The sequence below is a fragment of the Balaenoptera acutorostrata genome, chromosome 19 (genome assembly GCF_949987535.1).
Source record: "Balaenoptera acutorostrata chromosome 19, mBalAcu1.1, whole genome shotgun sequence".
Classification (NCBI taxonomy): Eukaryota; Metazoa; Chordata; class Mammalia; order Artiodactyla; family Balaenopteridae; genus Balaenoptera; species Balaenoptera acutorostrata.
The window spans coordinates 51,059,484-51,083,100 of NC_080082.1; the positions used below are offsets into that span (position 1 = coordinate 51,059,484).

General features: G+C 37.7%; 1 protein-coding gene across 11 annotated transcripts in view; it reads right to left on the reverse strand.

The window, feature by feature from the left end:
* Nucleotides 1–14,093: 14,093 nt before the first annotated feature.
* Nucleotides 14,094–23,617, reverse strand: part of ZNF568 (zinc finger protein 568) — a 41,255-nt gene continuing 31,731 nt past the window's right edge. For 10 of the 11 annotated variants that reach the window (XM_057533302.1, XM_028165080.2, XM_028165082.2 and 7 more), the window contains 3 exons: nucleotides 20,739–20,865; nucleotides 20,372–20,467; nucleotides 14,094–16,766 (listed from right to left, as the gene is read on the reverse strand). In XM_057533302.1, coding sequence (XP_057389285.1) covers nucleotides 15,181–16,766; nucleotides 20,372–20,467; nucleotides 20,739–20,865 — 1,809 coding nt within the window. In that variant the 3' untranslated portion in view covers nucleotides 14,094–15,180. The remainder of the gene's footprint in view (nucleotides 16,767–20,371; nucleotides 20,468–20,738; nucleotides 20,866–23,617) is intronic. The other variant, XM_007165210.3, reaches the window with a different exon arrangement.

Here is a 23,617-nt window from a genome sequence, read left to right on the forward strand (position 1 = left end):
ACCATAGAAGATAAAAACTAAACTGCCAAACTCTTTTCACAAATGGCTCACTAATTTATGTTCCTACCAGCAACGAATGACAGAACTTGGGAACACGTCCTCTCCAACATTTGGGATTTGTACTGAATAGCTTTCTTTTGCCTCTCCTGATCAATTCTCTATCATTTTTCACCCTATTCTGTGCAGGAGAGGCTGACCGGCATCAATGTCAGTTATGTGTATAGCAAATATATTTTCCTAATTTGTAACTTTTTTTTTTTTTAAGACTAGTCAAGTGCAGTAGTGAGAAGGGGGGAAAGAGAGTAGAATGAGAGTTCGATCTGTAACTGACTGTGAACAATCTATTGAGATAATGCACTACCTTCGGACCAGCTGTAACTTGTGTTTTCTAATTGCATTCCTTCAATGGGAGCTTTACCAGGAGATCAGAGGGAGAAAGGAAAGTGGATGAGGCATTTATCCCTTCCCCATTACTTCCCTGCGGAAGCGTGATGTTGGCTGTGACCCTCAACTAAAGTTCTCAGGTCTTGACAAACATTCCCTCTCCACATGGCCCTCTCTATTTGGGGGTTCTGGTACTCTCTTCCCCAGACTCCTCTCAGGTTTAGGGTGACAATGGATCTCTGCCTCAGGATACTGTGGTTTCTCTACACTCTATCCACATTTTTATAAATAGTTCCTTTAATTACCTCTACTCAATGCACCCAATTTGAATGACTACCTATTTCCTGCAAGGCCTGGATTGATACATTATTGTTAGACTCTAACTTTTGCTGATCCAATGGGTGTTAAATAATATTTTGCTGTGGTTTTGAACTTGCATTTCCTCTACTCCTAATTACATTGAACATCTCAATGTATTTATTGATCTCATATATTTTTTTCTTGAAATGCTTATGTTTCCTGTCAATATTCCTACTGGGTTGTTTTGCTTTTCTCCTTGATTTGTAGAGTGTTTTCTTGATATCAATTCTTTGTCAGCTATGTGTATGGCAAATGTCTTTTCCTAATTTATAACTTGTTTTTTTGGTTTAAGATATCATTTGATGAATGACCACTTAAAATGGCCAAATACATTAATTCTTTCTTTTTTAATCAACTTTTTGGTGTTTTATTTAAGAAATATTTCCCTACCCCAATGTCTAAAAGACATGCAACTATATTTTTTTAACCAGTGTTTTAAAGTCTTATGTTTAACATGAAAATCCTTCATCTTTATGGAGTTGATCTTGTGTATTATTGAAGGTTGAATTTCATCTTTTGCCAAATAAAAAACCATTTTTTTCCTGCTCCTTTGATTCAACTGTCCCTTCTTTCCTCACTGACCTGACAGGCTGTCTCCGTCTATACTGGATTGAATGGTGGCCCAGATATACCACGTTCATTGACTGCAAGATTGTTGTTACTATGTCAATTTTCATTCAAATTGATCTATAAATTCAATGTAGTCCCAAATCCAAATTTCAGCACAATTTTTGTGGAAATTGGCAGGCTAATTCCAAAATGATATGGAAATGCAAAGGCTCTATTATAACCAAGAAAATATGAAGAAGCTGAAGGACTTAATTACCATCTACCAAGACTTGTGCTAAAGTCACAGCCAATAAGACTGTGGTTTGGTGCAAGGATAAATAAATAGATCAACAGAACAGAATAGAAAGTCCAGAAACAGACTGAGCATATTTAGATACCTGATTTATAAAAAAGAAGCCATTGAAATTCAATGGGTAAAGAATGGTCTTTTCAATTCACAGTGCTTGATCAATTGGATATTCATGTGAGGAAAAAAAATAAACCTTGATTCTTAATTCAAACTATACATAATAATTCAAAATTGATAATACACGTAAGTGTGGAAGATAAAACATTAAGGCCTCTAGAAGAAACTAAAGGGAAATATATTTATGATACTTCTATAGGCAAAGATTTTAAAAATTGGACACAGAAAGCACTAATCATAAAAGAAAAAATATTGATGTCACTCAAATTTAAGAAATTCTGTTCATTAAGAGATATCATTAAGAGAGTCAAAAACCAAGCCACTGGGAGAAAATAATGCATACATCTGACAAAGGATACATATCCAGAATATATATCCACAAATTAATAAAGATGGACAATCCAATAAATATATGGGCAATAGACTATAACAGGCATTTAGCAAATCTAAATCGCCAATAATATACAAAAAGGTACCGCAATAAAATACCACTATACTCCCAAATATCCTTTTGCCACTGGTTTCATCAAAAAAGGATCCAAACAGGGACTTCCCTGGTGGCAGAGTGGTTAAGAATCCGTCTGCCAATGCGGAGGACGCGGGTTCAATCCCTGGTCCAGGAAGATGCCGCAGAGCAACTGAGCCCATGCGCCACAACTACTGAGCCTGCGCTCTAGAGCCTGCATGCCACAACTACTGAAGCCCGTGTGCCTAGAACCCATGCTCTGCAACAAGAGAAGCCACTGCAATTGGAAGCCCGTGCACCGCGACGAAGAGTAGCCCCCGCTTGCCACAACTAGAAAGGCCGCGTGCAGCAACGAAGATCCAATGCAGCCAAAAATAAATTAAAAAAAAAAAAAAAGGATCCAAACAGAGTCTACACATTGTGTTTGGCTGTTATGTCTCTCAAGTCTATTTATTTATTTTAAAATTTGGTTTACATTTATTAGATTTAAATTGTCTGAATTTTGAGGTTCAAGTCTCTTTTAATCTAGAATGTTCCTTTGTTTTCATGCCATTGACTTACTGAAACTGAATAGATCAATTGTCCAACAGAATATGCAATATTTGGGATTTGCCTGATTGCTTCTTCTTGGCATTACTTTTCCTCTACTCTTTATGTAAATTAGAAGTTAAACGTTCAATTAGATTCCAATGAAACATTACTGGCCCTGTCTTTATATTGTATAACACCAATCAGTACCTAGTATTTAGTTGTCCTACTTTGAGTCTGAGATGACCAGTGATCCTTCCACTTTAAAGTTAAGTTGCCTTTTAAGTACGGTGACACTTTGGAATCCTAAAAATATCCACTTCTCAATCAAACATTTATTTAGGGTTTTAGCATAGATTGATGATGATTGCTTGTATCAGTTATTTCATTTAAGGTTGTAAAATGTTGATTTTTCTAATTCTAGCATACTTTTTCTCTAGCATACTTCTTAGACTTATTAACTAGAATTACTCTGTACAGACTTTTCTTTTTAAACTACTTAGCTATTTGCAACCACTATTAGGACTATTTGGGTACTATGAAATACAGTTCATACAGAGAACTCTTTAATTATCACATTTTCAATATAAGGAGTTGGTGCACCAGCCACTGGTGAAAAATAAGTTTTGATTTCTTGCTATTTTTTCCAGCATAATTTGATCCTATGGATTTTCACAAATTGTTATATTTCAGTCCTCTGTAGTCATTAGTCTTTTCCTTGTTAAAGTCATCTTTGGCCAGTGAGAGTCCCTTCAAGTTGGCTCCTGTGTCCTTTGAAATGACCCCAGTAATCTGATAACTTTCTTGCTTTCTGATATACTGAAAGATCCCAGGCTTTTTGTAACTGATATCTGGTTTAACTGCAATGTGATGAGATTGCAGCTTAAGATATTAATCTACTGATATTTGCTTGATACTTTCTTTATGGTCAACTTCTATAAATGTTCCATGTTTGCTTGGAAAGAATGTATATTCTGAAGTTGTCAGACGCATGCTCTAGATATGTCCAGCAGGTCAAATTTGTTAATTGTGCTGCTTAGATGATCTATAAGCCTAAAAACATTTTGTCTGCTTGATCAGTAAATTACAGAGATTGTAAAATCTCCCATCGCTATAGTCATTTTAACTACATATTCTATCTACTTTCAGAGTTTTACTTACCACCACTTCACTGAAACTAATCTTGTCAAGGTCACCAATAACTTTACTGTTGCTAAAGAATCCAGTGGTCAGTATCTCAGTCTTCTTCTTCTTCTTTTTTAAAAATATTTATTCATTTGGTTGCACCAGGTCTTAGTTGCGGCAGGCGGGCTCCTTTAGTTGTGGCTTGAGGGCTCCTTAGTTGTGGCATGCGAACTCTTAGTTGCAGCATGAGTGTGGGATCTAGTTCCCTGACCAGGGATTGAACCCGGGCCCCCTGCACTGGGAGCACAGAGTCTTAACCACTGCACCACCAGGGAAGTCCCTCAGTCTTCTTTTTACTTGACAAATTAGCAAAATTTGAGAAAGTTCATCATTCCCTCCTTTTAAAAACGCTTTCTTCACTTTGCTCCCAGTACATTTTCCTCCCTGGGTTTTTGTTCGAACTCCCTGGCTCCACTTTTTTATCTCCTATGCTGCTTGCTCTTCGTTTCTCTGCCCTCTAAATGATGGAGTTCCCCCCAAAGATCAGTCCTTAGATCTCTTGTCATCCAGTCTCATGGCTTTAAACACAATTAATATTCTAACAACTCATGAAAGTATATCTCTAGTCAGACATCCCTCCTGGATTCCAGACCCACATATCTAGTTGTCTAGTAGACTGCTGTGCTTGGAAATCTAGGCCTCTCCCTAGCAACCTGTCCATCCAGACCCTCAAACAAGCTTGTCCTGTAGCTTTTCCATGTCAACAGATAGAAATTGCATCTTTTAAGTTGATCAGGCCAAAAATCTGGGCATCATCTTGATTTTTCTCTTTCTCTAATGAACCACACCGAATCTATCAGCCAATCTTTATAGCTCTACCTTGAAAATATCTCAAAAAACTGACTAGTTCTCAATACATCAACCATTATCACCCAGATCCAAGCCCTTATTACCTCAAGCCTCTCAATTTGTATCTCTGGTTCCACATTTGCTTCTCTGCCCTCTATTATTAATAGGTCCTATAAGACAATCCCTTTAAAACATAAGCCATATTGTGTTAGTCCTCTACGTATGGCCTTCCAATGGTTTCCCACTCCTTATAAAACAAAAGCCAATCCCTTCCTAGACTTATCTTCAAGACACAACTTAATCTGGCCTTCAATCTCTTTCTAAACTTCATCACTTACTAGTCCCTTCTTACCTCTCTTTTCTCTGACCATAATGTCCTGCTCCTTACCAGTCCTTGAACATGTCTTGTCTTTTTGACAGTAGCCATTCTGACAGGTGTGAAGTAATATCTCACTATGGTTTTGACTTGCATTTCCTTGATGATTAGTAATGTTGCACATCTTTTCATGTGTCTGTTGGTCATCCATATGTCTTCTTGGAAAAATGCCTATTCAGGTCCTTTGCCCATTTTTAAATCAGGTTGTTTGTTTTTGCTACTGAGATGTATGAGTTCCTAATATGTTTTGGATATTAACCTCTTATCAGACATATCATTTGCAAATATCTTCTCCCATTCAGGTTGCTTTTTTTGTTTTGTTGATGGTTTCATTAGCTGTGCAAAAGCTTTTAAGTTTGATTAGGTCCCACTTGTTTTATTTTTGCTCTTGTTTCCCTTGCATAAGGAGACAGATCCAAAAAAACAAAAAACAAAAAAAATTGCTAAGACCTGAAAAGAGTGTATTATGTTTTCTTCTAGGAGTATTATGATTTCAGGTCTTACAATAGGTCTTTGATTAATTTTGAGTTTATTTTTGTATATGGTGTGAGAAAATGTTCTAATTTCATTCTTTTACATGTAGCTGTCCAGTTTTCCCAACATCACTTATGGAAGAGGCTGTCTCTTCATTGTATATTCTTGCCTCCTATGTCATAGATTAATTGACCAGATATGTGTGGGTTTACTTCTGGGCTCTCTATTTTGTTCCATTTATCTATGTGTCTGTTTTTGTGCCAGCACCATACTATTTTGATTACTATAGCTTTGTAGAATGCTAGGGTTTTTTCCCCCAGCACTTTACATATTTCACTCCATTCTCTTCATGCTTACACGGTTTCTGGAGAGAAGCCCAATGTAATTCTTATCCTTGTTCCTCCAGAGTTCAGATGTTCCCCCCACCACCAAACCTAGCTTCTTTCAAGATTTTTCTCTTTGTCTTTGGTTTTCTCCAGTTTCAATATGATATACAGTTGCTGCTTGAACAACACGGGTTTGAACTGTGCGGGTGCACTTATACATGGATTACTTTAAATAAACACAGTACGTATATTTTCATTTTACAGATCTTTATGTGTGGGGAAAGGTTTATGTTCAATTAGAAATCACAATATGTGGGATCAAAAGAACTAGGGTTTGAGTCCTGATTCTATCCAAACTGTTTCACCCTCCTGTCCTTGGGTGAGTCATTTATCAATTCCTTTGTTTCTGAGACAGAGATAGCAGTATGTGGATTTTTGACTGTTCCGAGGGTCAGCACCCCTAATCCCTGCATTGTTCAAGGATCAACTGTACATACGTGTAGATTTCTTGGTATTTCACCTGCTTGGTGTTTCCTGAGCCTCCTGGATCTGTCATTTGGTGTTATTAATTTTGGAAAACTCTCCTCCATTATTATTTCAAATATTTCTTTTTCTCCTCCTTCTGGAATCCTAATTACATGTATGTAACACCTTTTGTTGTTTACCCACAGTTCTTGGATATTTTGTTCTGGCTTTTTGTTTTGTTTTGTTTTTGAGTTGTTTGTTTTTAAATGATCTTTTTCTCTTTACATTTCAGTTTGGCAAATTTCTACTGACATAGCTCCAAGCTCACTGATTCTTTGACCATATTCACTCTACTGATGAACCTATCAAAGGTATTCTGATTTCTAGCACTTTCTTTTGATCTTTTGTTAGAGTTTTCATCTCTTTGCTTACACTACCCAACTGTCTTGCATAGTGCCTACATTTTCCATTAGAGTCCTTTAGCATATTAATCACAGTTATTTTGAATTTCCTACCTGATAATTCCAAAATCTGGGTCATATCTGAGCCTGGTTCTAATGCTTGCATCATCTCTTCAGTTTTTTCTTGCCTTTTAGCATAGCTTGTAATTGTTTGTTGAAAACTGGATATGATGTATTGGATAATATAAACTGAAGTAATATACCTTAGTGTGAGATTTTATGTAAATCTGGCCAGTAGCTGGACCATGTTTAATGTTTGCTACAGCTGTAAGTGCCAGAGGCTTCAGTTTTCTCTGGTGTCATTGTTTCTTCCTCCTCTGTTGTCTTTGGGTTTCCCTAAGATGTCCTTCTTAAATCAAGTCTGAATCTTGTGGCTCTTTCCATTGCAATCCACTGTTATTATACAGGAGCCCTATCAATGTGGTGCTAAGGTGTGGGGGAGGGGAAGCATTCTATAATCTTATAGTTAAATCTCATTTTTTAGTGGGTCTGAATATTTTGGAAGTATTTCTCAGCCTTTTTTTCCCTTCTCCATTTCAGTGAGACAGGAAGGTTAAAGGGGGCTGGCACTGGCTAGCTGCCCTTCCCTCCAGGAGATAGGGCTCTGGTAATACCATTTGCCTAGGAGAGCAGGCATTTATTATGTAGAACACTCTAAGTGTATTTCAAAAAGGCTGCCCTTTCCTAGTCCCAAAAATGAGGGGGGGGGTGTTTCTTAGATCTTTACCTTGAGAACCTGGTGGGTTCTTAAGAAATAAAACCCATGAAAGTGTGGGGGTTCTCTAAGGCTGGGCCCTCAGAACTTCTCACACTCAAGCTAATCCACACTCACCCTTCAGCAATTCATCAAAACTATCATTTAAGTGTTCTTAACAGTTTATGGCTCCTGTGGCTTTTGCTCCAGGTAAGCTGATTTTGGCTGTTATCTATATTTTTCCATCTCTCCACAATTCAGAGTGGTGGTTTTCCTTGTGACCTCAATTCTCTGATGGGTTTAAGAAAAGTCATTGTTTTCACGAAGTAAGTCAGAAAGAGAAAGACAAATACTATATGATATCACTTATATGTGGAATCTAAAATATGATTCAAATCGACATATCTACAAAACAAAAACAGACTCACAGATACAGAGAACAGACTTGTGGTTGCCAAGGGGGAGGGGAGGTAGGGGAGGGAAGGAAAGGGAGTTTGGGATTAGCAGAGGCAAACTATTATATATAGAATGGATAAACAACAAGGTCCTACTGTATAGCACAGGCAACTATATTCAATATCCTGTGACAAACCATAATGGAAAAGAATATCAAAAACAATATATGTATATAACTGAGTCACTTTGCTGTATAGTAGAAATGAATACAACATTGTAAATCAACTATACTTCAATAAAATTTTAAAAAATTCTCCATATGTCAGCAGGGAAATTAATATTAAAACAACCATGAGATACCAACTATACATACCAATTAGAATGGCCAAAATTTGGAACGTTGACAACACCAAATGCTGGCAAGGGTGTGGAGCAACAGGAACTCTCATTCATTGTTGGTGGGATGCAAAATGATACAGCCACTTTTTTAAAAAAAATAAATTTATTTATTTATTTATTTTTGGCTGTGTTGCTGTGTGCAGGCTTTCTCTAGTTGCAGTGAGCAGGGGCTACTCTTTTTTGCGGTGCTTGGGCTTCTCAATGCAGTGGCTTCTCCCTGCAGTGGCTTCTCCTGTTGCAGAGCATGGGCTCTAGGGGTACAGGCTTCGGTAGTTGTGGCTTGCAGGTTCTACGGCACAGGCTCAGTAGTTGTGGCGCACGGGCTTAGTTGCTCCATGGCATGTGGGATCTTCCCGGACAAGGGATCGAACCCGTGTCCCCTGAATTGGCAGGAGGATTCTTAACCACTGTGCCACCAGGGAAGCTGATACAGCCACTTTGGAAGAGAGTTTGGTAGTTTCTTATAAAACTAAACATACTCTAACCAAATATTCCAGCAATCACACTCCTTGGTATTGATATTTACCCAAAAGAGATGAACACTTCTGTCTGCACAAAAACCTGCACACGGATGTTTACAGCAGCTTTATCCATACATGCCTAAGCCTGGAAGCAACCAAGATGTCCTTCAGCAGGTGAATGAATAAACTGTGGCATATCCAGACAATTCAGTGCTGAAAAGAAATAAGCTATTAAGCCATGAAAAGACATGGAGGAACTTTAAATGCATATTATTAAGTAAAAGAAGCCAATCTGAAAAGGCTACATATTATCTAATTCCAACTATATGGAAAAGGCAAAACTATGGAGACAAAAAGATCAGTGGTTGCCAAGGGTTGGGGTGAGGGAGGAATGAAGAGCAGAAAGGATTTTAAGAGCAGTGAAAATATTCTGTATGATACTATAATGGTGGATTTATGGGGATACTTTTGTCCAAACCCATAGAATGTACAACACCAAGAGTGAACCCTGATGTTAACTATGAACTTTGGGTGATTATGATGTGTCAATGTAGGTCTATCAATTGTAAAAAATGTACCACTCTGGTGGGGGATGTTGGTAATGGGGTGGCTAGGCATGTGTGAGGGCAGGGGGCATATGGGAAATCACTGTACCTTCCCCTCAGTTTTCCTGTTAACTGAAAACTTCCCTTAAAATTTTTTTTAAAAAATAATAGCAATAATTGTGGGTTCCCAGAGTTGGGGGGGGGGGGAGTCATTGATTTTCAGTTTGTTCAGGTTTTATTTTTCTCCTTGTTGTAAGGATGGGAACAATGACTTCCAAGCTCCTTAAATGTCAGAGCTGAAACCAGAAATCCTGAATTTTTTAATCAGTATGAAAACTTTAATTTCCAAAAAAGTCATACATTTCACATCATTACCATTCACTTACTTGCATAATCATCAGTGCTGGATGTTATGTCTTTGTAATTTCCCAGCTGGCTCTGCAGCTATTTCTGTTCTTGTTACTAAGTGCTAGCCAGTAGAATGTGAAGGAAAGTAATGTCTCCAACTTTAGATACCTGTCCTACAAGTAAACTGATGTGCCTCTCTGCCCCCTTTTCCACTTGGCTCCTTGGGATGTGAATATGATAGTGTGCCATCTTGGGCTGTGTGAATAAGGTCACCACCCTAGGAGTGTTGGAAAACAAGAAAGAGAAGTTGTACCAGTTCTGTATTACCTAACTTCAGACTATTAAAGATAAAAAAAATCAGTTTTTAATTTTATTTTAAGGCACTGTTATTTGAGGTCTCTTACATTCTAAATCTGTATCTCAAAACATTAGCTTTAACAATAAAGGGACCTGAAATACTTTAAATCAAACCCACACCAATCCTGTGAATTATATGCCAGTGTTTTCCAGTAATTTCACTGTTGTTTTTAATGCCGTAAGTCAATTCTGCTATTCTGTTCCACTGTCAATATTTGTTCTATTTACTCACATTTTAACATTTTCTTTGCTCACTATTCTTGTTTCTCAAATCCTCTATCTAGGACCACTTATATTTTTAAATAGCATGCCAATACCTCTCCTCAGTTCCCCTCCCTTCACAACTTTTTAGTCCATTAACGAGTTTTTGAAGAGACCAGGGCAGATGTCAAAACAGCAGTTCTTAAAGAGTGGTTGGAGAATCCCTAGGGGTCCCTTAGGTCAAAATATTTTCATAGTAATTCCAAGACTTTATTTTCCTTTTTCACTTTCATTCTCTCATGAGTGTAGAGTCTCCCAGCCTATATAACATGTGACATTGCTACAGAATGAATGCAGATATGAGAAACCAGCAGTCTTCCATTAAACCATTAAAGGTATCTGAAAAATTATATAATGATGCCACTCTCATTGTTTTTGTTCTGGAAAATAATTACTTTCATAAAATGTTAAAAAAAATGTTATCATCTTAACATGGGATGAGTTTATTCATTTTTAAATGAATTTAAATCTTTTATTTCAGTTTGAGACTTGCTGTTGCAAAATGTCCACCTGTCTTAGGTCAGGTTCCCTGGGAAACAGAATCTGAGAGGAAGCAGATTGGGTGGAAGGTGAAGTTGATCTGTGATAGGGTTGCAATCTGTTGGGGAGATCTAGGACTGGATTGGCTCTTTGGACTTGCTCTAAATTGCCCTTGGGGAGGCAGTGTTAACCGTGCATGACCCAGCTCTCTTTGTGCAAGAGCAACTCCTATAGAGGAACTTAGTTGTGAGCTGTCAGCAGTCAAGATCCTCAGCAGCTGGCAGCACAATGAGGGGGGAATCTTGACAAGTCTAAGGCATAACTTACATTCTAGAGTTCCCTTAGTGATCAGGCTGAAACGATCCATGGCAGAACTACAGCTGAGATCACACCCTTAACTTCCTCTTTACCTCCTGCTTCTTCATGCCCTTACCATTCTTACTGGGAGAACTTCCTTAATAAACCACTTGCATAGGAATCCTCATCTTAAGGTCTGCTTCTGGCAGATACAAGGTAAAAGAATGTCCACAATAGAACTCGATTCCATCCTCCAATCTTTACCCCAAAATGTTTCTCCCTAGTCTGCTGCATTTTTAGCAAATGGCAACCATCCAGCTGTTGCTCTCCACAAAAATGTAAGAGTTATCCTTTATCTCTCTTTTCCTCATCTTTCAAATCAGCAAACTTCAAATTAAGTCTGAAACCTAGACTGGAAATTCTCCAGGCAGCAGTTCACATGTGTCCAAGTGGAGAGGGATTTATCGTAATTTGATTAATGATTTTTTTTCAGATGTTATCTCGGTCACTTATACCTTATTTCTGTTCCTTAGGACAGGGAAAAAACTTAGAGACCAGATCACTTTCTTGTTGACATATAGTCAGCAGAACAACCTTCCTAGACTTGAGATTCAGGTTTACTCTCAGGCAGTTTATCTCACCCAATAAGCACAGCCACTCTTAGTGGGAGAGGCTAAAAGAGGCCCCTAAGATAGTCCTTATGGACTGCAGGTGAAATTTTAAAACTTTCTGTGGACTCCAAAGCTATGTAAAGGGGCAGAAGATTTAAATGAGATATGAGCCAAATAAAGAAACATGAAGAATTGGGAATTCCCTGGCAGTCCAGTGGTTAGGACTCTGTGCTCTCACTGCTGGGGAACTAAGATCCCGCAAGCTGTGTGGTGCGGCAAAAACCGAACAAACAAAAATAAAAATAAAAAACATGAAGAAGAAAATCAGGGGACTTCCCTGGCGGCACAGTGGTTAAGAATCCACCTGCCAATGCAGGGGACACAGGTTCGAGCCCTGGTCCGGGAAGATCCCACATGCTGTGGAGCAACTAAGCCTGTGTGCCAGAACTACTGAGCCTGTACTCTAGAGCCTGCGAGCCACAACTACTGAGCCCACGTGCCACACCTACTGAAGCCCGTGCGCCTAGAGCCCGTGCTCTGCAACAAGAGAACCACCACAATAAGAAGCCTGTGCACTGCAACGAAGAGTAGCCCCTGCTTGCCCCAACTAGAGAAAGCTGGCATGCAGCAACAAAGACCCAACGCAGCCAAAAATAAAAATTAATTAATTATTTAAAAAAGAAGAAAATCAGAGTGAAAAATGACAGTTTATACCCCAAAAAAAGTTTTGCAACTAAAAATATACAGATCTTGTTATGTATATAACAAATGAACTTTGAAAACTATTTTTAAAAAAAAGGAAGTCTACAAAAAAGTGTGCTGGCAAAATTGGACTCAGCACAAAAGCTATGAAAGAAGAGATTATGAAATTACAACACTCATTTAGATATTTAAGTTTTGGTAAGTTATTGATTTTATAAAAATCAGCACCTGCTATTTACAATTATAAGTCACTGTCAGTCTTCAGAAATAGCTAATAAAAGTAAAACTGACATTATTCATGCTTGTACTTCATAAATTTAGTTTGAGAAGGATTTAGTTTTGTGAAATCAGCTTCAAAGTAAATGCGGCTGATATTCAAACATTCAAAGCTAAAGGTTCCTTTTGAACAACATCGCCAATCCTAATCACATTTTAAAAAAGGCACTAATGGTTTTCTGTATGTCAAGTAATATTGTAGAGGTGGTATAATTAAAAAAAAAAATTACCTGAAGGGGTGATTCATGTATTGTTACAGAGAATGAGATCCTTTTAGCGAAACTCTTATTACTGCTCAGGGTCTTAGACCACCAATGCTTCCAACCAAAACTAGATAGATACATAAAACAAGAGTTGTAGAAGAGTGAAGCAATTTTACATAATTGCTTATGGCCACCTCAAGAAAATAAAAGTCTTTCTTGGGATTGGTGGTCCAGTGGTTAAGAATCCTCCTTCCAATGCAGGGGACGTGGGTTCGGTTTGATCCCTAGTCGGGGAACTAAGATCCCACATGGCGCGCACTGCAACTACTGAGCATGCGCTCTAGAGCCTGAGTGCCACAACTAGAAAGCCCGTGTGCTCTGGAGCCCGCTCACTGCAACAAAAGATCCCACATGCCTCAGTGAAGATCCTGCGTGCCACAACTAAGACCTGACGCAGCCAAGTAAATAATTAAATTAATTAATTAATTAAAATTTTAAAATGGCCTATAAAAGGCTTTCTTGTTTCAAAATATTATAATAATTAACAATGATATTAATGCCTATGCTGGTTGTATGGAAACTTACAGTGCAAGACTAATATTGTAGAGTTAATTTCTCAGGAAAATCTTTTTCTCTCCACAATGACTCTAAGCATATTACTAACTTACTAACTTATTAGCTATGAATCCAACAAGTCAGTTGCCAAATAATGCAAGACACATTGAGAGAGTAGGGATCATTAGACCTTGATGATGCCCTAAAATAGTAAATAAAATCATATTTGATTTGTCACACTGCCCTCTGATTTTCAAATTTTTAATAAATAATAATATACTTCCTTGAATCTAAGATATACTTGCTTGAAAATTGAGTTCTAAATTCAAAATGTGAAAATGTGGGGAAAAAAAGCATCACGGGATTGATAAAACATGTTAACTTCATATTATATAGTAAACAGAACTATCACTTTTAATTACTACTTTTCTGGAAATATTTTTGACAAAATAGTTCAGCACCTGATAGGACACATGAATCCATTGTAACATTTTCTTCTCTGGGTATAGGCTTCCCCTAGCCCATAAATCCTGAGAAATAAGTACAAAAACACTATTAAGATAAGACATCCATATCACCATTGTGTATCATTAACTTTTAAGATTTATTTTATATGCTACCCATCTTTTTTTAAGGCATAAAAATTACAAGTAAAGCTAAAAGCCCCCTTTGACCAACACCCTCAATCCTAATCTCCTGCCAGAGACAACACTGTCAATAATTTGGTATGTGTCCTTTTTAATCCATTTAAAATAGTTTTACATACATATTTCAATAATAAAAACATAGTTCTATTCTTTGTGAATGATTTCACTCCAATTTACATGAATGTTATTATATGGTATGTTTCATCTGGATCTTGATTTTTTTTTCACTCAACATTATTTTAGATAACAACCATGTTACACAATACAGACCAAGCTCATTGCTTTTAACTGCTGTATACCATTCCATTATTTGAATATATCACATTTTATTCATCCATTATCCCTTCAATATATATGTTGTTTTCAATTCAGATATATATATATATTTCTTATTCATATTTATGAATTTCTTTAGGATGTATATCTAGAAGTGGAATGGCAGGGTCCTTTTAAAAAATATTTCCCTGCCTCAAAGTCATAGACAATATCCTGTTATTTCCTTTCAAGAAGTTCAGAGTTTGGCTTTTCACATTTCAGTGTTCAAATCCTTTGGAATTCTTTTTCTTTATATGTTGTAAGGTTGTATGTAATTTTATTTTCCCCAATATAGAGATTCAAATACTCCAACTGTTTTTATTGACTAGGCCGTCATTCTTCTACTGATTCACGATGTCATGTCTAATATACAACAAGTTGGCATATACTCATTCATTTACTTCTAGGCATTCTATTCTGTAAAACCTTTTTATTTATCCATTAATGTTCTAATGCCACACACTATTATATGACCATAACTTCATAATACATGTAGTATATGGTAGAAGGTGTGTCCTCTCTGTTCTTATTCAATATTGTCTCAGCAATCCACAGACTTTTATTTCATATGGATTTTAGAAGCATTTGGTAAAAATCCTAGAAAATTCTTGTTAGATGTTTGGAACTATATTAGGTCCATAGATTAATTTGGGGAGAAAAGACATTTTATGATATTGGGTTTTTCCATCTACATCCGTGGTATTTCCCTCCATTTACTCAAGTCTTTTGCCCTTCAATAAAGCTTTACAATTTTTTCATAAAGATCTTTTTCATTTTTTGAGACTATGCCAAGATATTTTAAAGTTAAGTAAAGCATGGATTGAATTTAAGGCCTTTATTCATTTAGTATACTCGGCGTTTCTCACCTGTATGACCTCTCTTATGTATAGAAAGGGATGCTCTTTGAGAGAATGCTTTCCCACATTCATTACATTCAAAGGGTTTCTCACCAGTGTGAATTCTCATATGTATTATAAGTAATGAGCACTGAGAGAAGGCTTTTCCACATTTATTACATTCATACGGTTTCTCCCCTGTATGACTTCTAACGTGAAGAGTAAGGGATGAGATTCGAGAGAAGGCTTTACCGCATTCATTACATTTAAACGGTTTCTCTCCAGTATGAATTTTTTCATGTTCAAGGAGATTTTGTCTCTGACTGAAAGCTTTTCCACATTGATTACAATGATAGGGTTTCTCTCCAGTATGAATTTTCTCATGTTCTGTGAGATTTGATTTCTGACTAAAGGCTTTCCCACATACTGTGCACGCATAGGGTTTTTCACCAGTATGAATTCTCTGGTGTCGGATGAGGTTTGACATCTGAATAAAAGCTTTCCCACATTCATTACATTCATAAGGTTTCTCTCCAGTATGAATTTTTTGATGTGTAATGAGATTTTCTTTCCGGCTGAAGGCTTTTCCACATTCATTACATTCATAGGGTTTCTCAGCTGTATGATTTCTCATATGTACAGTAAGGGATGAACTTTGAGAGAAGGCTTTCCCACATTCACTACATACATAGGGTTTTTCACCTGTATGACTTCTCATATGTATAATAAATACTGAGCATTGAGAGAAGGCTTTTCCACATTTATTACATTTATAAGGTTTCTCCCCTGTGTGACTTCTCATATGTAGATTAACAGATGACATTCGAGAAAAAGCTCTACCACATTCATTACATGCATAAGGTTTCTCGCCAGTATGAATTTTCTCATGCTCAATAAGATTTTGCTTCTGGCTGAAGGCTTTTCCACATTCTTTACATTCATAGGGTTTTTCTCCAGTATGAATTCTCTCATGTTCAATGAGATTTGATTTCTGACTGAAGGCCTTCCAACAATCCTTACATGCATAAGGTTTTTCTCCGGTATGAATTCTCTGGTGTCTAATAAGGTTTGACATTTGAATGAAAGCTTTTCCACATTCATTACACTTATATGGTTTTTCCCCAGTATGAATTTTTTGATGTGTAATAAGATTTTCCTTCCTACTGAAAGCTTTTCCACATTCCTTACATTCATACGGTTTCTCTCCAGCATGAATTCTCTCATGTCTGATGAGGTCAAATTTATGATTAAAGTCTTGTCCACACTGATTACACTTAAAGGGGGTTACAACATGGGATGAGCAATGGTAAAATGGTTTCCCATACTTATTACACTCATAATTTTTCTCTCTTATACAGCCTTTCTCATAACTAAGTAAGTCTAAATTATGTTCAAAACCCTTATCAAATGAGTCATAATATTCATAGAAGTTTTGTCTTGAAGTAACAATGTCTGAGCCCAGAGGAAATACTTTTGCAACTTTTTTACATTCAATGACATTTTCCTTAATTAGAGTTTTCTTGGAGATGGATGTGACTTTCCTCACAAGTGTTTCCTGCTGCTCCTTGATCTGTTCATCATCTTCCCAAACTTCTAAAATGGAGGACCAAAAATTATAACTTTTGAATTTTTCTCCTACTGCATTATTGATAACATTTCAGAAATTTGCCAAAGTGGGGTTGATCTTTGATATAGGCTATAGTCTCCCAATATGAAAGAAATCCAAAGTGCAAATGTCCCTAGTTTCTAAGATTTGAGAAGTTAACACCTATAGATAATATTATGGAGAGAAAACTGCCATTAATAGGCCCAAGCTGCTTTGATTGATTTACAAAACATACTTATACAATGCAGATATCAGTAAAATGAATAGAATAATTAAGATGAAAGGGCAAACACATAAATGACTGGATAGCAAGTCAAATGACTAGAGGATAAAATTAACACTTGTGGTTAAACAAAACAGATCGAATGTATATGTTTATTTCTCCCACTTCTTAAAATTCCATTGAAATGACAGTAAAAGAATAAAGATTCAAACCCATAAGAACAAAGGAAATAGGACTAAAAAGAAGGGTAAACAAGACATTTCAACAAAATAATGGAAGGCAAAAGGGTAAGAAAACTGTCAACTGATAGCTTAGCTAAGAAATTCAAGTTTTGTGCTACGAAGATGCAAATGTCCAACAACAAAGTGATTTGACAACAGAACACTAGAAAAGCTCAAAAATTGGAGGATTTAGGTACTTAAAAGGCAGGGATAAGAGTGGGGCTGAAAAACAGAGGATTAATTTAAAGTCTGTAGTTATATACTGATTTGAAGGCATGAACACATCTATATCATGAAGGTACATAAAGGAAAAAGGAGTCTATATGTAATTTAGAACGATTTTGGATAATGCTCAGTGAGGGCTGGAGAAAAGGAGTCATGTAAAACACAGTTCATAAAGGAATAAGAAAAAATAAACAGGAACTGAGGAGAAATCACAATTCTTTAGAGAAAAGAAGACATTTCCAGGAAGGGTGATCCACAGGATCAAATATAGAAGAGGAATTCCTGTTTCAATATGGTGGAATTAAACATCTCTGTGTCCTCTCCTCTCTGCAAACGTGAAGAAGAAACAGAAAAGAAAATATATCTTCAATAAAACTAAAAGACAGTAAACTCCAATTCCAGAGTATAAGGAAGACCAGAGGGTAGACTGAACCAGGTAGGGAAGAAACCGAGACACTGGCTGTTCTTTCTTATCTTAGACAGAAAGCATGGTGAACAGAGTTCTCCAAAACAGAAAGCACACCCTGTGGACAGAATGAATGAGTCATTTTTTACAACAATGGAATCCAGATGTGTTAAGACTGCATGGTGGCAGGAACATAATGGTCCTCTTCTGGCCCTGTCAAATGGTAGGGAAGGCAGAGCTAAACAAGGAGATGCAAATAGCCGTTATTCTTGTATAAGCAGGATGTTGGCATAGGAGGGTAGAAGAGATACTGAGTGCTAGAGGAAGCATGCAATTAATAATCTCTGATTCAGAAGAAGTAAAGGGCAAACCAACTCTTAACACCAAACCTTGTATGACACAGGAAGCCAATACGAGCAACAGAGGCTTCCTTCTAGCTCAAGAGTATTTTTCTAGACAATCTCCAGCACTCTCCTTCTGTAAATAGTGGGTCCAGCAGGAAATAACCTTATTCAAAGATGAGGAATGACAGTTATAAAAGGAACCAGTATTCAGATCTATACCACACTACAAGAATCAAAAAACATGAATATACAAGCTTACAGGAAAAACTGATATTGACTGATCAATAAGCCTCATAAAGCTCTAAAGCTTTCAAGAAAAACAAACCTATGGGCATCCAGGCAAATAAATCAACTCACCTATGAGGGAAAACAATCAGACTTCAGATTTCTCCAAGCAACAATTCAAAGCCAAGAGGCAGCAGAGGACTATCTAAAGTCTTCAGGGAACTGTCTACAAAACCTCTAGGAAAGACAGTATGGCTCAAGAATTTTATACACAGCCAACTCTCAACTAAATATAAAGGTTTTAAAAAAAAGATATTTGCTTGTTTGCAAAACCTCAGGGACTCCAGTTCCCACTAAATTATAAGCTCCATGAGCCCATGCCCAGAATAGTATTTTATGTATATTGTTATGACTATAAATGTGGTTTCCTTTTCCTTATATCTTCTACTCGGTTGTTGAAGTATACATGAAAACTATTGATTTTTATTTGTTAATTTGATACCCTACCATATCACTGGATTCTCTTACTATTTGTTGCAGTTGATTCTCTTGTGTTTTAAGGGATATATATCTTCTAATCTATAAATAAAGATGGTTTTATAGGGTCCTTTCCAATTCTTCTAGTACTGATTTTTTTCTCTTGTCTATTACTTAGGTATAAACTTAGTAAGAAATTTACAAAAGGTATAAAGGAAACCTTGGAAAGCATTCCTGAAGGACACAAAAATAGATAGATCTGAACAAAGACAGAGAACATGTTCTTGGCTAGAAAACCTCGACATTATAAAGATGTCAGTGCTCCGAAAGTTAATTTATACTTCTAACACATGCCCAACAAAAAATCCAGCAGGTTTTTCTCTGGAAAGAGACAGTTGAATCTAAAATACTTATGGTGAAATAAACAATCAAGAATAGCCAGCACAGGGCTTCTGTGGTGGTGCAGTGGTTAAGAATCCGCCTGCCAATGCAGGGGACACTGGTTTGAGCCCTGGTCCGGGAAGATCCCACATGCTGCAGAGCAACTAAGCCCATGTGCCACAACTACTGAGCCTGTGCTCTAGAGCCCACAAGCCATAACTACTGAGACTCTGTGCCACGACCACTGAAGCCCATGCGCCTAGAGCCCATGCTCTGCAACAAGAGAAGCAAGCGCAATGAGAAGCCTGTGCACCACAATGAAGAGCAGCCCCTGCTCGCCGCAACTAGAGAAAGCCCACACGCAGCAACAAAGACCCAACGCAGCCAAAAATAAGTAAATAAAATTAAAAAAAAAAAAAAAAGGATAGCCAGCACAACTCTGAAAAAAGAAGTGTACTCAACTGGGAAAAGAAAGGGACTGAGTGTCAAGGGTAAGAGACAGACTTACTTTTCAATGTTATCTTTTGGACTGTTTATATTTTTTAACTAAGTGTGCATATATTATATTTCAAAAAAATTAAAGGAATGAAAGGTGTGAATAAGCAGGAAGGAGGTAACAATTTGTAAGCCAGAAACTTTTAAACCTATGTGGGATTGTGAGAGTTGTGAAGTACAATGGAAAGTGTGAGTATTGTTACAAAACAAATCTGAGGCTTTTCAAAATAGAAAGAAAAGGAATCTAACTCTGAAACAAATATGTTTTTAAAATACTGTACATCCACAAAATATTGAATGCATAAGAAAAAACTCTATGAACACAAAGGAAAGAGAGAGCTTAAGGATCATAGAGAGGGACACTAATCTTGAAAGTAATGCTGTAAATGAACTAGGGAAGTTTTGGTACCTAAAATTTGAAAAAAGGAAGATAGCTCCAATACAGTATTTGGAAGTGTCACCATAATCCAAGGCATTCATACCTCTTGTCACTCTAGAAGACTTAAGCGAATCTTGGAAAATGTGAAATGCTATCAACCCCCTGAACAACTGTCATGTGTCTTTCTCATTCAGACCTGCACTTTCACTTATTCACCTGGACAGGGCCTCCCAAGCATTTCTTCTTCTACCACCCATGGTTCTTCTTCCTGCTCCAACCTGAAGATCACATCTGGTTTGGTGACTTGGCAGCCTATGATGAGAGACAACAAAGGACTTGGGTATTAATGTTGGAGACAACCATCCAGATCTTGGGTTGAGTCCTGGGGACTTGAGGGCCTATAAAAGATGAGGATGGAGGAACTTCCACAGTGAGACAAAGTAATTAGCCTTTACCCTAAAGACAAGCACATACAATCAAATGAAGAAAGGGAAGGCTAGTTAAAGACATCTGGCAAGTTGAAGTCTTCACACATTTCAAAGATAGAAAAGAATTCTGTGTAAAATTGCAAAGCTACCCTTACCCACTGTGACTAGGTTGCTATAGTTCTCCAGCATGACATCACGGTACAAGTCCCTCTGAGCAGGTTTCATTTGCTGCCATTCCTCCTGGGTGAGGTCCACAGCCACATCCTTAAATGTTACTGTTTCCTGTAAAAAGACAATTTGAAGTCATCAAAACTAAACACTGTGGTCAAAACATGTAAGAACCCAATTAGCTAGCATCCAGGGATCAGATACCATATATCAGGTTTACATATTTATTTAATTTTGTATTTATACTATAGGGGAAAATATACCATAATAGAAATATCCTGTAGAAGTATATTAATTATTGCATCAGCAAACTGATGAATTCATTATCTATTATTCAGGAAGCTGGAAATAGTGGTCACTGATTTATACTAGGCTGTGACAGAGATGACATAGATATGATACATAGGTAACTGGCTCAGAACCTGTCCAAGCAATTGTGTGATCTAGTAAGAAAGAGGACATGGAAATAGTGGGGAAGGAAGAGAAATAAGGCTGGAGGAAGGAGGAGAGGTATGAAAATTTGAACATGCAAAATTTGATATTTCTATAGGACTTCCAGATGGAAATGTCCACTATGCAGTTGGAGGTATGAAGAAAGGAGATGAGAATTTGTTAGCCATCAACCGAAAATTGGGAGCTGAATCCATGGCAGAAGGATATGAGTGGTTGTAAAGAACATATATAGTAGATTGGTTCAAGATGGCAGAGTAGAAGGACGTGTGCTCACTCCCTCTTGCGAGAGCACCAGAATCACAACTAACTGCTGAACAATCATCGACAGGAAGACACTGGAACACACCAAAAAAGATGCCCCACATCCAAAGACAAAGGAGAAGCTGCAATGAGACGGTAGGAGGGGCACAACCACAATAAAATCAAATCCTATAACTGCTGGGTGGGTGACTCACAAACTGGAGAACAATTATACCACCCACTGGAGTGAGGGTTCTGAGTCCCATGTCATGCTTCCCAACCTGTGGGTCTGGCAACGGGAGGGGGAATTCCCAGAGAAGCAGACTTTGAAGGCTGGCAGGATTTGATTGCAGGACATAGACAGGACTGGGGGAAACAGAGACTCCACTCCTAGAGAGCACACACAAACCAGTGTGCACATCAGGACCCAGGGGGAAGGATCAGTGACCCCATAGGAGAACCAGACCTACCTGCTAGTGTTGGAGGGTATCGTGCAGAGGCAGGGGGTGGCTGTGGCTCACCGTAGGGACAAGGACACTGGCAGCAGAAGATCTGGGAAGTACTCCTTGGCAGGAGCCCTCCTGGAGTCTGCCATTAGCCCCACCAAAGAACATGTAGCCTCCAGTGCTGGGTCACCTCAGGCCAAACAACCAACAGGGAGGGAACTCAGCCCTACCTATCAGCAGACAAGTGGATTAAAGTTTTACTGAGCTCTGCCCACCAGAGCAACACCAGCTCTACCCACTACCAGTCTCTCCTATCAGGAAGCTTACACAAACCTCTTATACAGACTCATCCACCAGAGAGCAGACAGCAGAAGCAAAAAGAACTACAATCCTGCAGCCTGTGGAACGAAAACCACATTCACAGAAAGACAGACAAAATGAAAAGGCACAGGACTACGTACCAGACGAAGGAACAAGATAAAACACCAGAAAAACAACTAAATGAAGTGGAGATAGGCAATCTTCCATAAAAAGAATTCAGAATAATGATAATGAAGATGATCCAAGACCTCAGAAAAAGAATGGAGGCAAAGATGGAGAAGATGCAAGAAATGTTTAACAAAGACCTAGAAGAATCAAAGAACAAATAAACAGAGATGAACGATACAATAACTGAAAAGAAAATACACTAGAAGGAATCAATAGCAGAATAACTGAGGCAGAAGAACGGATAAATGAACTGGAAGACAGAATGGTGGAATTCACTGCTGCAGAACAGAATAAAGAAAAAAGAATGAAATGGATTATTACTCAGCCATATAAAGGAACAAAATTGAGTTATCTGTAGTGAGGTAGATGGACCTAGAATCTGTCATACAGAGTGAAGTTAAGTCAGCAAGAGAAAAACAAATACTGTATGCTAAGGCATACATATGGAATTTTAAAAAGTGGTACTGATGAACATAGTGGCAGGTCAGGAATAAAGACGCAGATGTAGAGAATGGACTTGAGGGCACGGCGGGGAGGGAAAGCTGGGATGAAGTGAGAGAGTAGCACTGACATATATACACTACCAAATGTAAAATGGATGGCTAGTGGGAAGCAGCTGCATAGCACAAGGAGATCAGCTTGGTGCTTTGTGACGACCTAGAGGGATGAGATAGGGAGGGTGGAAGGGAGGCTCAAGAGGGAGGGGATATGGGGATATATGTATACATATAGCTGATTCACTTTGTTATACAGCAGAAACTAACACAACATTGTAAAGCATTTATACTCCAATAAAGATGTGGGAAAAAAAAGAAAAAAGAAAAAAAGGAATGAAAAGAAATGAAGACAGTCTGAGAGACCTTTGGGACAACATTAAACGCACCAACATTCGCATTATAGGGGTCCCAGAAGGAGAAGAGAGAGAGAAAGGACCCAAGAAAATATTTGAAGAGATTATAGTCGAAAACTTCCCCAACACGGGAAAGGAAATAGCCACCCAAGTCCAGGAAGCGCAGAGAGCCCCATACAGGATAAACCCGAGGAGAAACACGCCGAGACACATAGTAATCAAATTGGCAAAAATTAAAGACAAAGAAAAATTATTGAAAACAGCAAGGGAAAAATGACAAATAACATACAAGGGAACTCCCATAAGGTTAACAACTGATTTCTCAGCAGAAACTCTACAAGCCAGAAGGGAGTGGCAAGATATATTTAAAGTGATGAAAGGGAATAAC